The sequence below is a fragment of the Hippopotamus amphibius genome, chromosome 12 (genome assembly GCF_030028045.1).
Source record: "Hippopotamus amphibius kiboko isolate mHipAmp2 chromosome 12, mHipAmp2.hap2, whole genome shotgun sequence".
NCBI classification, from domain to species: Eukaryota; Metazoa; Chordata; class Mammalia; order Artiodactyla; family Hippopotamidae; genus Hippopotamus; species Hippopotamus amphibius.
This window is the reverse complement of record NC_080197.1, coordinates 69,457,690-69,471,713: the sequence shown is the minus strand read 5'-3', so window position 1 is coordinate 69,471,713 and position 14,024 is coordinate 69,457,690. Positions and strand designations below refer to the sequence as shown.

The 14,024-nt window shown below is 45.5% G+C and overlaps 1 protein-coding gene across 1 annotated transcript in view; it reads right to left on the bottom strand.

Moving 5' to 3' along the window:
* Positions 1-14,024, bottom strand: part of GRIN2B (glutamate ionotropic receptor NMDA type subunit 2B) — a 298,073-nt gene that overhangs the window by 36,876 nt on the left and 247,173 nt on the right. The window contains exons 4-8 of the mRNA XM_057702074.1: positions 12,488-12,690; positions 11,576-11,747; positions 10,930-11,083; positions 7,519-7,644; positions 4,380-4,609 (exon numbers count right to left, since the gene is read on the bottom strand). Of these exons, the coding sequence (XP_057558057.1) occupies positions 4,380-4,609; positions 7,519-7,644; positions 10,930-11,083; positions 11,576-11,747; positions 12,488-12,690 (885 nt within the window). The remainder of the gene's footprint in view (positions 1-4,379; positions 4,610-7,518; positions 7,645-10,929; positions 11,084-11,575; positions 11,748-12,487; positions 12,691-14,024) is intronic.

Genomic DNA, 14,024 nt, shown 5'->3' with positions numbered 1-14,024 from the left:
CTCTGAAAGACTTATTAAATAAAGGGAAAATGTTAAAATACTATCTAATTATTGTGGATCAGTTCATCAGATAGCTCCTCTTTAGGAGAGGAAAAGGATGTCACTTGTTAAGCTTCGGGAAGGTCGATGGGAAAGTTAGGAAGAAAGAGGATTAACGGGAAAGAGCGCTGGTATCTGAACACGGTGGCACACGGTTTAGGGGCTGTAAGCCAGCCAGGAACGTCAGAAGGGCAAATGACTTAACCTCTCCAAGCTTCAATTTCCTCATCCACAAATGAAGATACTAAAAACACCATTACATAAGATAACCTGTGTAATGTATTTGGCATTATGCCTGGCTCCCGAGGGCTGAAAAAATGTTCGCAGAGATATTATTGTTGAAGTCATATTAATAATAAAGATAATTGTTATTATTATTAACAGTAATAGTAGTGGTAGAAGTAGTAACAGCAGTCTTGGCAGTGGTAGTGTGCAGTGACTCGAGAGGCGTTAGGTTAAGTGGAACCAAAACTGAAGGTCATTAAATGAGAGGGTAGGAGATTAAATGAGGAAGTGGGCATGGGGTGTCAATACCAGTCCTCAGCTATGTCATAACTTGGTCTGGGATTCGCTACCAGGGAGACATCCTCGCGAAGTGATTTTTAGAGCCAAACACGCAGGAACTCAAACCTTGGCTCTGTCACTTGATAGTGTGTGACTGTAGGGAATCACTAAACTTCTCAGAGCCTCAATGTCCTTATCTGTAAAATGGGAATAATCATACCTGTGAGGATTATTCATGTAACATATATGTAACATACTTAATGTATCCAGTGCCTGGAAAATATGTCCCCTGTTTGCCTGGCCAAGCTCTCTCCCCTCCATACTGTGGCTGGCAGACTGCGAAATGAAAAATCCATCTGGAAAGCTGAGAATATGAGAATGAGCATTGTGGGCTCTTTGTTAAGAGAAGAAAGATGTCACCCGCTTCCTTATATCCTGCCGGGGGAGCTGATGGAATGTACAGTAGGGCTGCTAAATGTTAGAACTTGCGCCCATATTTAGTTATAGCATGTAGTGGAATAATTCTGAATTCACTGATGTAATGTGCTATGGCAGGATGGAAGCCGTCCAGTAAAAAGGGGCCCCAAAATAGGATTTCATGGAAATTTTAACTCTGAACATTCTGACTTTGTACCTTAACATAAATGAGATCTGGGAACATAATCCTGCCATAAAATTGAAGATAAATTCTTAAAATATTGAAATTTAATGACTACAAATATCTTCCCACCATCACTCCAAAATATTTATCATTTGGCCTGAGTTACATAGAACATACGTCCTCCGTGATAGTCAAAACAAGTTTCGAAACTCTTCTCCACTTCAAACGTTACCTTCCTCGATGAAAATTTAATTACACTGAAAAAAGAATCTTCAAAATCACCTCATTTCTACGCTCAATGTTATTGCTTTGACGACTTCATTATTTTCTTTCTCTAAATTCACAGAATACACTTCCTCTCATGCAAAGTTATTTCCAAGACTTAGTTTTCTTTAGGTGTTTTGAAGTAAAACTAATAAGAATTTTGACATTTTTAAGTGCACTTTCAGAAAACTCCCTGATTTATAGTACTGTTCCTGACACTGATCTGCAGTTGTATATCATTAGTTACTAAAATGTTTTCTATAATTATGTAAATTATGTTGACACTTTCTGGTAGGATGCTTACAATTCACCATTTTGTCATTTGCTGAGTTCTGAAATGTACCAGATAACCATTTTCAAATGGAACAGCTGTTAAAGGGTTCTTGCTCTCTTGCTGCTCTCTTTGCCTGTAATGCTTAGTCCATTGCTCTGTGCAAGAGACTCTTAAATTGGTATAACTTCTCTCCCTCTCTCACTATAGACTTTTTATAAAAACAATAACTAAGTTATGGTCACTGACCTCGTGGAGCTCACAGTCAAATAGGGGGAGATATAGTCAGGTACAGATCTGTAGATTACAGTGTGGGAGACACGTGCTATAATAAAGGTATGAATTGTTGCCATGACAGAGCAGAGAACGGCTCATTTCCCAGATAAGCCCAGATGAGAAGGCGTTACAAATAAAGTGATCTTGAGTCTGTGCCTTGCAGTTTCAGTAGGAGTTTGGTACGTGAAGAAGTGAGGAGATGCAGATGCAGGGAGGTATCACTGGGAAGGATGGAAGGCAACGATGCCTAGAACATAGGATGCAAGGGTCTACACATTGGCTGAAGAGATGGAATTGCTGGTGCACACTGGGAATCATTTGTAAAAGATCTGAAATCCACATCTGAAAAAAGTCATCTTTGTTCTGTAAGCAAAGGAGCCACTGAAGTTCTTTAAGCAAAGACAGGGTCCAATTTCTCAGAACGCAATCAACATGGTGTGGAGCACAGACAGTGGCAGAGCCTCTGTGTTCAAGGAGCCCAGAACAATATGTTCTTCCGAAACCACAGAAGGGAAAACAAGCTCCCTCCATCTCAATTATGTTTAGTTCAAGTAGAAAATCACTCAGTGGTTGCCAGATGGCCCTTGAGAGGATGAGAAACATAAATACAGTGTCCTAACCAATTCTCAGAGGCATCAGAAGAAAACAATGTGGTAAACGTGGTGGATGTCCCACTTAACAGCCCAGAGTCCCCAGCAGGGAAGGGCTGTGGCCCTCCACCCCTCGACCGTGTAATTCACTGCATGGCGACATGGTCCGACCAGACTCTGCACGGGGACACAATCTGCCACACCTCTGCCATTTCCTGATGTGAGGACACAGTCCTCCACACCCCTGACAGACCCACACGGGGGGACATGGTCTATCACGCTTCTGCCACATTCATGTTTTAGAATGGGCGTGGCCCACCCCAGCTCAGCCACATCCGAGTACAGAGCCCTGAGGAATCAGCGGTCCTCAGCTCCACAACTGCCCGGGTTACAGAAATAGGAACAAAAAGTAGTTGCAGAAGGGGGGTGAAGGGAGAGGTCTAGCTCAAATTTTCTGAGAGGATCGTAATGGTGACAGAAGGATGTTGAGAAAGGAACAAGGAGAGAAAGAAAGATTTAAAGTGAGTTAAGCAATAGATGAATATCTGAATAAATGCATAATAAATCATGAGTTAGAAGAAAGAAGTAAAAAAAAAAAGCTTAAAAATAAGGGAGAAGGAAATAGAAGAGAGGGAATACTTTAAAAGTAAGGAAGAAAAATAAAGTGAAAAGGAAGACAAATCAGAGAAAGAGCTAACATAAAGAGGTAAAACATCGTGAGTGATCTGTGTGTGTGTGTGTATATGTATACACATAAGCTTGTTTATCTTCCTCACGCTTTTGAATATTCTTGGCGAGTAACGATGAGTAGATGGAGAAATCATAACCTGAGGCCCCAAAGAGAATATCTCCTCCTTTTCCCTCTTCTCAAACCATTTGCTAAGTGTTTAAGGTTTTATCTTGGTAAAAGCAGACCCATGAAACCATTAACTACATATGACCCATCTGGTCTAAGCACACATCTGTCTACATCACATAGTTTCATCCTGGGGAAAGGGGTGGGAAAACACATTAAGGAAACAGAGACGAAGAGATCTGTTTTAAGTGAAAGTCTCCAGAATGATTTGGGGTGTCCAGGAAGGTAGCCCCTAGTACTGGTGTTGGACCATCCCGGTTATCATGAGTGCAGGTGACAGAGCTCCCAGGAAACTGTGATGCTTCTGGGAGATCCAGAGAGTCACAGGTACTGAGCCTGGGTTTTGCACATCCTCACCCAGAAAACATGGCAACTAGCAGACACCTCCCTTCCTCCCTCCATGGCACAGGCCAGCAGGGAGGCCTGCAGCTGGTATGGGCACAACCCATTCATCGGCACCCCCCATCCACTTAAATAGCAGCTACTTTTCTTCAGGACACAATGAGAACAATCCTCCTTCTCAACCCTGGGAACACACGAGTGTGCAGAGGAACAAAGGGGTGTGCTCAGGCGAACAGAACGGGGAGGAAGGTGAAGGCTGAGATGGGCCGGCGCCCTCAGCGTGGGTGCACGGGGCAGCCCTCTAATAACAGCCCAAACGCGCAGCCCTGTGCTGACAGGCCACCCGAGCCTGCCTGACGAGAGGAACCCTGTACTCAGAAAGCCGCTAACACACCAAGCCCCACATTTGCAGCCCAGGGCATGCTGCTGACAACCCTTCACAAATGAGAAGGTGAACGCGCAGTAGTATTATTTCGGTGGGGAAACTGATTTCTGCTCCCGTGTCCCAATTTCAGGAACCATAAGAAAGAACCGTCGATTCTAAAGATTCAGAAAATTAACGGGTCTGTGAGAGCTCTGAGTATGACTCAGAATGGCACTGGGGGAAAGACGGGCGGTTTCAAGTGGTGCTCCTACCTTCTTGTCACTCAGGCCGGAAACCTGGTCCACGTACTCCTCTTGGATCATGAAGGCAGCTAAGTTGGCAGTGTAGCTGGCCAGGAAGATGACAGCAAAGAAGGCCCACACCGACACCATGATCTTGGAGGTGGTCCCCTTCGGGTTCTGCACGGGGACGGAGTTGTTAAACACCAGACCCCACAGTAACCAAATGGCTTTGCCGATGGTGAAAGATGGGCCACCTGGCTCTGGCAGGACAAAAAGACAAGGACAGCAGGTTAAGACAGGCTCACTGGTTCTATTTAAACCTACAAGTACATAGAGCTGGTAAGTTCCTGCTCAGAGCAGGAAACCCACCAGTGAAGCCCCAGCCCTTTCATAGGTGGCTTTTTCAGTTGAGAGCTTATGTCTCTCTTCTCCTGGGACCCTTAGGAAGGTGGAAGATGGTTTCTTAGGAGAAAATCCAGAGTCTTGGGGTGTGTGTGGGCTCTTACTCCAACCAATGATCGTGACTCAAGTCAGGGCACCGGAGGAGCCAGCTTCCTGTCCTGATGGTTGTAAGGCCTTAAGATCACATCAAAACTGAGTAACAGGAGACTTCCCTCGAGGTCCAGTGGTTAAGAACCCACCTTCCAATACAAGGGACGTGGGTTCGATCCCTGGTTGGGGAACTAAGACCACACGTCACAACTAGAGAGAAGCCCGTGCACCACAATGAAAGATCCTGTGAGCTGCAACTAAGACCCAGCATGGCCAAATAAATAAATTAATTAATTTAAAAAAAAACTGAGTAATGAAGGCAACCATCCCACTACGGTCACACTTGCATCCTCATTACCACTGTTCCTAAACTTTATGTTTGTATCTACCAAGGAAGCATTTCAACTTCAAAGAAGGTCAGTAACAACCGTGCGGGGTCTTTTTCTCCTGTTAGACGTAGACCTCCTCCAATTTTACTCACTGATGCCGCTTTGAATGCAGCTGATCCTGATTTTAATTTGGCTTCTAGCACTTAGCACTCAGTGTTTGAAAGACAACCTTGACCTCACTCCAATCTGGTTTCCTCCAGTAGTGCCTGTCTTCCCTGTAAAGGAACACCAGGCGGCCCAGAGAGGAAGCCGAGATCCCCTGGCTTGGCCATGTGTACCTGAGGGTGGAAAGGTAAGCTGACTTTGTCCTCCACCCAACCTTTACACGGATCGTGCAGGGCTTCTGCCCATAAATATATTGTGACCTCTTTGCTTTCTCTGCTTGGTGATGGTGAAATCTTGCCTGCTGTCTGGGTCTGCATGCGGCCCCTCTGCTGCAGAAACGAACATCTGCCTGCACAGTCTTACAGCACATTAGCACAGGTCTTACGATGCTATCTATGATCCTGAGAGCATCTGCTCAGCCACCTAAATAATCAGTGACTACACATGTCGAGCCTAACATCTAACTGTGCACACACATCTGTGCGTGTGGACCTTATTTCATGGAACAGATGCATAACTAAAAAGTTGTTTATAAATCAAAGTTTCGTACGTTGTAAAATGCCCCAAGGAGACTTGACAGTTAAAGTGGCCCCATGTTGAATTCCTTAGTGAAGTCAAGCATCCTTTGGTAAAGTGAGCAATCGTAAGCCCTTGCTCTGAATTTTGTGTCTGAATTTTTGCCTCTTTGATTTTATTTGGCGGTCGGGGAGGGTGCGTAACAGCTTTAGTTCTTGACGTCGTCAGCATATGTATGTGCTCTTCTGCATCTTAGATGTTTCACTTGTTACTGATGCCCATCAGGATGGGGAGTAGTCATGGCTCTTTTTGTTCCTCAAACACTCTCCATTTATTTATTTATTTAGCTGAGCCACGTGGTATGTAGGATCTTAGCTCCCTGACCAGGGATCAAACCTGTGCCCCTTGCAGTGGAAATGCAGCGTCTTAACCGTGGACTGCCAGGGAAGTCCCAGTCATGGCTTTTGGCTGGCCCTTTGGCACAGGTGGGAAGCCCCTGGTTATTCCATATTGTGGAGACATCCAGATGTCCACCCCAGAATACACACCCCAAATGAGACGGGAGGTCTGCACCTGTAAATATTTCAGTGCAGGGGTGGTTCATAGCCTGGACTGTGAATTCAACAGAAGCACAAGGGGAGCTTTGGTAAAATACTGTTACCTGGCATCCCATTCCCTGAGATTCTTAAATCGGTATGGTGTGGGGTGGTTAGTCTAACATGCAACCAAGGGAGAGAACCACTATTTTGAAACATACAGTGCTACAAGCCCTAATCTGGACCCAGGGAATCAGAATATTAGAGTATGAGGTCTATGTACCTTTGTCTTTTAAGTGCCCCATAGGTAATTCTTATATGTAGCTGGGGTTAGGAATCTTTCCTCTCTGAGGCATAATTCCAGGAAAAAGCTCACACTGTGGACGGAGACGACTCAGAGAAGGCATAATAGTTCCTAATCCTGAGGTCCTCAGGAAGTTTTAGAAGAGATGCCTACAGGATCCCATGGCCCCCTCCAGAAATCTAGTAAACTTTTTGTGAAGTCTCATGAATGCCTCAAACACATGCGTAGCCCTCACATCTCTGGACCTTCCTAGTCAGGAAGATGGACCACCTCCACGAGTAGCTGTGGGTGAGAACTATTCTCTCTTGGCCATCTTATGTCAAATACCCACCTCCTCTACTTCCCGGCAGAGGGATGTGAGCTGGGGACACAGGCGTTGGAGGTCTTGTACCTCAGAGGTGATCCTGTGGCTGTGGAGAACTCTTTCAGCCACAACGACCCCACGTGTACCCTGGGGTAATTTATTTTTTCTTATTCTTGATACATGTGTCCAATCTGCCTTGTTAATCTATCTGATCGGACAGACTGCTCATAGCCTAAAGTTATCGAAAGCGTTCCCTCTAACATGTTTATGTTACACGTTTCTACTGTCAGCTTTGATCTAACTTTGCTTAGGGGTGGAACTGGGCGTGGGGTCCGGCTTGAGCCAGGGAGGGGACATACGGATTCAAACTAACATCTTAATTGCATTCTTTCCAATGAGTCACCAAGACGGTGACCTCGAAGACTGAGGGTTAGGGAGGAGGCAGGCAGCAGGTGAGGGGCACAGAGAGTCAGAGCTGAGAACCAGAGAAAGGCAGACACGCAGCGGTTACAGCCGGCCTTACCTCTGCCATCGGCGAGGCACCTGTTGTAACCCACGGGGCTAAAGTACTCGAAGACGAAGACGGCCACGGCCGAGACGATAAGCAGCATCACGAACATCATCACCCACACGTCGGCACTGAACGGCTCTGGGGGAGGAAGGCACCGGTGCTCAGGGTTAACGCGGAGGACAGACACGTCCTGGTGCGTTCGCGTGCTCGTTCTCTCGCGCGACTCCTATCTTTGGGGGGACAAGCCACAGGCGCGTGTGGCCCTTCAGAGAGCCAGGGCCTGGGTTGGGGAGGAAGGCGTAAGAGGCTGCGTCTGAGCGCCTCCAGTCCCCTGATGGGCCTGTCGACATTTGTTTTCTTTCAAACACATGAGAAGGACAGCCTTTTGCCCATCCTTTCTGAGACGCAGAGATGGTTTCTGCCGTGACTGGACTGATAGCTGGGTCTTTCTGTAAACGGTGGAACTAGAATAAGTACTAGACATGGATAAGTGAGTCCTATGGGACTGGCTCTCGGTTTACACTCCCATCTCTATGCCACACTCCACAGCGGGACCCGGAAAAGCTTTCACCAATGCTGCCGAGCTTTGCGGCCAAGTTCATTCTCAACAAACTTGGTTACTCTTTGAGGCCTGAATTGGTTCAGTAATAATTAGACACAACAAATAACTCCCCTGCCCCCGTGCCTCACTTCTTTTAAACTTTCCAGCCTAGATTTACTTTTTCAACCTGCTTTGATGTGATATATTTTATTAGACATCATTAGTGTAGGAGAATGTGTCAGTGTTAAAAAAAAAATCCATCCATATTAAAATCAGTATCTACAGCACTGGGAATTTAGCAAATGACAAGGGGACATGCTTCGGCTATAGCTAACAAAACGACCACAATCTAGGCCCTGTTTCCAGGTGATGGGCTTGATGGGACGAGACCAGGCAAAAAAGCAAGAACGCTCTACACATGCTTTCTTTAATTTCTTGAATCACTTTTGCTGACTCTCTTCCAGCTGATCTAAATCTCTTTGGCTCAGAGGTGTCCAGAAATTGAACCCTGAATTCCAGGAGCCCTCTCTCTGGAGGCCTGTGAAAAGGGACAATCACTATTCGATTCCATAATACAATGTTTCCTCAATTGTGCCTCAAAATAGTTCTGGCCTTTTTAGCTGTCACATCACATTGCAAACTCAGAACTAAGTGAATTAACATGCTGTTTCCTTCATCTTCCAAATCATTAATAAAGATGAAATTGAAAAGGGGGGGACATGGGCTGGAAATCAGAAAATATTTCCTTACTTTGAAACCTACTTTACTTTCGAACTCCCAAGGGAATTATAAAAGCCTGGTCACTTAATTAATTTAAAAGGGATCTTGATAAGGCACATTCCAACTGTGAAATGAAAAACCTTTCGGTGGCAGCCAGAAATGCAAGGGTGGAAGGTATAGCTCAAAGCGTCTGTACAGTGGAATAGAGACCCTCTCCTCCTTGGCTCTAATTGATTGCAATCCTACTCTGATCTCACTTTGTCCAAGATTACGGGATAACTGAGTAAAAGCACTGTCTCTGTGCTTTCTTCTCTCCTATTAAGCCCAAGGCAAATTTCAGTACACAAAATACAAAAAATATCTGTGTTGGTCTATACAATTCAGAGAGTACTTTCACCACGCTTTCTACAATCCTTTAACGGCCCTTTCATTATGAGTTATTTTATCTGTTTTACAGAGCAGGAAATTAAGACCCCGAGGTCCCAGATTTTGTAAGTTTATACTCTGAAGGTGGCAGGGCCAGGTTGTGAATGGAGGGCCTCTGGGGGCAAAAGTCTGTGCTTTTCCATTTTATATCACATCTTTGTCTCAGCCCACTGCACAGGTTCCTGATTTTAGGAGTCGAACTCTGAAAGGCCCCCACATGTCCTAAAACACAGGCTGCGAGGGCAGCCATATCTGGGCTTTAATCCTGGATCTGCTCCTTACTAGCTGAGAGACTGCTGGAAAATTGCATAACCTAGGATTCCGTTTCCTAAGCCGTAAACCAGGTATTATAATAGTGTCAATAATCAAAGTTTACACAACGATGCCTGGGCCTTCACATAGTAAGTGTTCAATAAATATTGACTTATCTTACCCCTGTAATTAACTAACTGTTCCTCCTCCAAACACACACACGCGCACACACACACACACACACACACACCCTGTCTGGCATTTCTCTGTCATCCTAGAGCTGTACTGATGTGTCACTGGCTCTTCCAGTTCAGAAGTTAAGCTTAGCGCTAGGCTGACAGGCTTAGAATTACAATGTGGTTTTATTTGTATCTTTTAATGTTCCAATTACCCTTGTAAAGGAAAAAAAGCAAATAAAATACATAAAGCTGCTCTGAGGATTAATGCACATGGTGTGTGCTATCCAATAACATTTCACATAAAATTGGCAGGACTAGAGTTTGCTTCACTGTGGGTAAGAGGTTAGCTGACAAACCTGAGAAAAAATTACATGGAATCTGTAAGTCTGCTTTGTAGTGCAATTCATTGACTAATTTCCCCCATGGATTGGAGCTGAAAGAAGTGTTAGTCATTGTCTATTCCAATATCCTCATCAAAAAAAGCACTGCTGTCCTTTAGAGGGACTGTGACTGATCCAAGGGCTTTCAGCTTGTTTATGACCAAACCACCTTCCTACCTCCTAGCCCAGCGGTCTGTTTTCAAGGTGACATTTTATTTTCCAATCCCTTGCTCTCATAGCCCCTGCAAAAAATATGGGGTATGAGCTCACAAAAGACCTCATCTAATTGAAATCTTGGCCTCATCTCACCCAGTCGTATATCATATGGAAGGCTTCTGACACAGAAGTAATGCTGGAGAGAGAGGTACACGTTCTATGGGGAAGGATGGGTGGGCGGGTAGGAGAATCAGAGCAGCTTTATCTGGCAAAGCCTCCAAAAATTCAAGTGAAAACAGAAAACTTTTTTTTTTTTTGGTAGCACTGAGCTCCACTCTTGAAGCTAATTTGAAATAAGTAGGTATTTGAATGATATCCAGAATTAGAAGTTATTAAAGCAGGAAGCAGCTCCAGAGATCAGCTAGTCAAAATGCCTTCTTCTATGGATGAGGGAACTGGGTCCCCGGATGGAGCAAGTTTATTCAAGGTCAAATGCAAGAGTGAGACTCAAGCAGGACCCCTGGTTACCAGTCCTGCACTGTTTTCTTATAGGGTAACATGCCTTCCTATTTCTGAGGGGGTTCTTCAGTTTTCATGTTGGAGAAGGATCAGTTTTGAGGTCCCCAAAATGAAATCCCTGGCTGAAGGAAGCTCCTGATGAATCAGCTCCTGGCTGAGAGAGCCTGGCCATGAGCTCCTGCACCTGTTCCTCATTCCTTCTCCCTGTCCCCACGTCCATATCCTTCACGCCTGCAAGCCCATCACTCACCTAAGAAGGCAGAAGGTGAGACGGTCCCATTGCTGCGTGACACCATGACACTGATGCCAGTCTCTATGAAGGGCACAGAGAAGTCGACCACCTCCGATCGCTCCTCGTTGATGGTCAGTGACCCCACCGCCATGTAGGCCCTCTTCATGACCACCTGGGGAGAAAGGCGCAAGGCTCCAGTTAGAGCATCCCAGAAGGAGAGGGGCCAGCGTGCCTAAAACATTCGGGGCCCTATAGAGCTTGCCTTTGTATGGTGGGGACAATACATCTCATTTACAGTCGTCCTCAGTATCCGTGGGGGATTGGTTCCAGGGCCCGCCATGGATACCAATACCTGAGGGTGTTGAAGTCTCACAGCCAGTCCTCCTTATCCGCGGATTCTACCAACTGCAGATTGTAAATAGTACAGGATCCGCAGTTGGTTGAATTCGCAGATGCAAAACCCACAGGTAAGGAGGGCCAACTGTACATTTATTGAGAAAAATCCACTCATAAATGGACCATGTAGTTCAAACCCACATTGTTCAAGAGGCAGCTGTACTATTATATATTTTCTAAAATTTGTAAAATGAGTGGGTTTTTAAAAAATATTTAAATGAAATGAAATAAATGAAACATAGAAATGGCTCTAATTCCTGACACTCACCTCTCCAATCATACCATTCCAGGTTCCATTGATTTTCTTCCCATGTTTGCCATTGGTAACCAGGTAAAGATCATAGGTAAACTTCACAGATTTAGAAATCTTCTTAAGGATGTCGATACAGAACCCCTTGCAGCATTTTTTGATGTAACCTGGCTCCTCATCTGTTTTATTTCTAACCAGGTAAAGAAACAAAAAACAAAAACAAGGCTTTTATACAAGAGGCAAAATATTACCCTTTGCCATAAAAACTCCAACCACAAAGCAGGTCCTCCTTCAAAGCTCAGTGTGATTTATATCAGGCCCGAGTGAAGACATAAATCAGACCTGTAATAATCTCATTATTTCATCACATTGGACCCTGTTTTCTCATAATTTTAAATGCTTCTTTGAAGTATAATATACATCAGGAAAGTGCAGAGATCCTAAGGGTTCAGCTGGATGAATTTGCATACACTGAACTCATGCATTTAACTAGGACTCAAATCCAGATACAGAAGAGTGACCAGCACCTTAGAGGCCTCTTGTTCTCCCTTCCAGGCCCTTCTCACCCTCACCCAGAAGAACCATTATCCTGACTTCTAACAGCATAGATTAGTTTTACCAATTTCCAAAAATACTTCTAAAGACAGGCTGGCCTGAGAAAATACCTTTCAACACCAATGTAAACTTAAATCTCCACGGACTTCAGGCCCCAGAAACAATAACATGGTTAGCAGTGATTCTCCCGGGTCATGACCTGGACAGAACCAAATGCCAGACCACAGGGCTGCCAGAAACTCCGTCGCTCAATAGTAACGAAATTCAGACATGGTGCCCGATTCATTCTGTGCCTCGGATCCCAGCCGGGTGCTGACAGCTGGGGCAAACCTGACTTTCCCAGGCCACCCAGAGCCACCAAGGAAGGTGCCATACTCAGAGATGATGCGCTTCTGGCAGGGGACCGTGTTCCTCATGCAGGTTCCACTCAGAGGGTCCACGCTTTCCACGATGACGAATGGGGCCTCCTCCAGCGTTACGATGCTCAGATGGTCATCCTCCTGCTCTTCCGTCTCAGGACACATTCGGGGCCACACGTAGTACTTCATCTGCAAGGATTTGTCTTTCCACTTTCCCACCTGCACAGGGATAAACAAAGACTCAGAAACCACTGGCGGACACAGAGCAGCCTCTCCTGGCATCACCTGGGAAGCTGTTAAACGAAGGCCAAAGATGCAGGCATGTCTGTAACAGAGAGAAGACTCCTCCTTAGACCATGTACTCAGGATGAGACCACTGTCTCTAAATCTAAGAAAGGCAGGATATTCATTTACTCACCCACTTACCAAACATGAAAAGAGGACCTACTATGTGCCAGGCTCTCTGCGAAGCCCTGTGGCTTAAAGAAACATCTTTCTGCCCTTTGTCAAGCTCACCCTGAGTGAAGAAGTCAGGGATGTAAGCAAATGTTTACAGCGTCGTGTGATAAGTGCTAAAACTGAAGCATGTCCCACTGCTGGGAGGAGGCCAGAGCTTCCTGCCTTGAGTGCCTGTTGGTGTTTTCTCCTTCACTGTAACGAGAAGTGGGACGGTGAGAGCAGCAGAGAGCTTTGGAAAGGTCAACAGAGCGACTGGAGCAAATGAGCCGGAAGGATGTGTTTTGGTGTGTGCCAGAGGTCCAGTGGGAAGCCGTGTGGAGAACTGGGCAGATCTGAATTGGAATAAAATGATGAGTCCGGGTGAAAGACTAGAGCACAGCTCGGCTGGGGAAGGGAGTGGGGTCAAGGGGGTGATGAATGTCACAGGTCAGCGCAGACATGCACCTGCTGGGCTGGGTGGGCGCCCCGAGGGGGTGGGGGATCAGACAGGCCTCTCTCGGAGCTGCCACCCATGGCCACACGGGCTGCGTGCCCCCACTTCACATACTCCAGTGTGAAAGGTGGGGGCCCCTGGCATCATGCACATGTAAGGCCCACTGCCAGTCCTCGGGACAAATGTGTGGGTTCCATTCTTTTCTAAAAGAGCCACTCGTTCCTGTTTTTATAATAGAATCTGCACCCCTTGTTGGTAGGTTCTTGCTCTCACTCTGTCATTGAGTTTATTGAAGAAAGAGGGAACACCTTTTAATTTTCTATAACCAAACATCTTCAATTATCACCAGGAATTATAGATGGCAAGTTCCTGCATTTTCTCAATCTATAATTTCCTATGTGCAGGAAAGCGAATGAGTAGCACAGGTGAGGCACCAGGACTACAGAATAACAATTTATGAACTACGAAAACGAACAAGAAGCAAGAAATGGGCAGATAGGCTTAGATTATTTATGAATTATGAAAATTCATAAAACTGCAAGCAAATCGGCTTAGGTTTCCACATTAATACAAAACCAAAATTCACTCCCTTGTTTCTGCTTTTGTCTACACCTAAGTTTCTACTTCGTGCTTCCCTAGGTGTGGTTTATACCTCCCCACA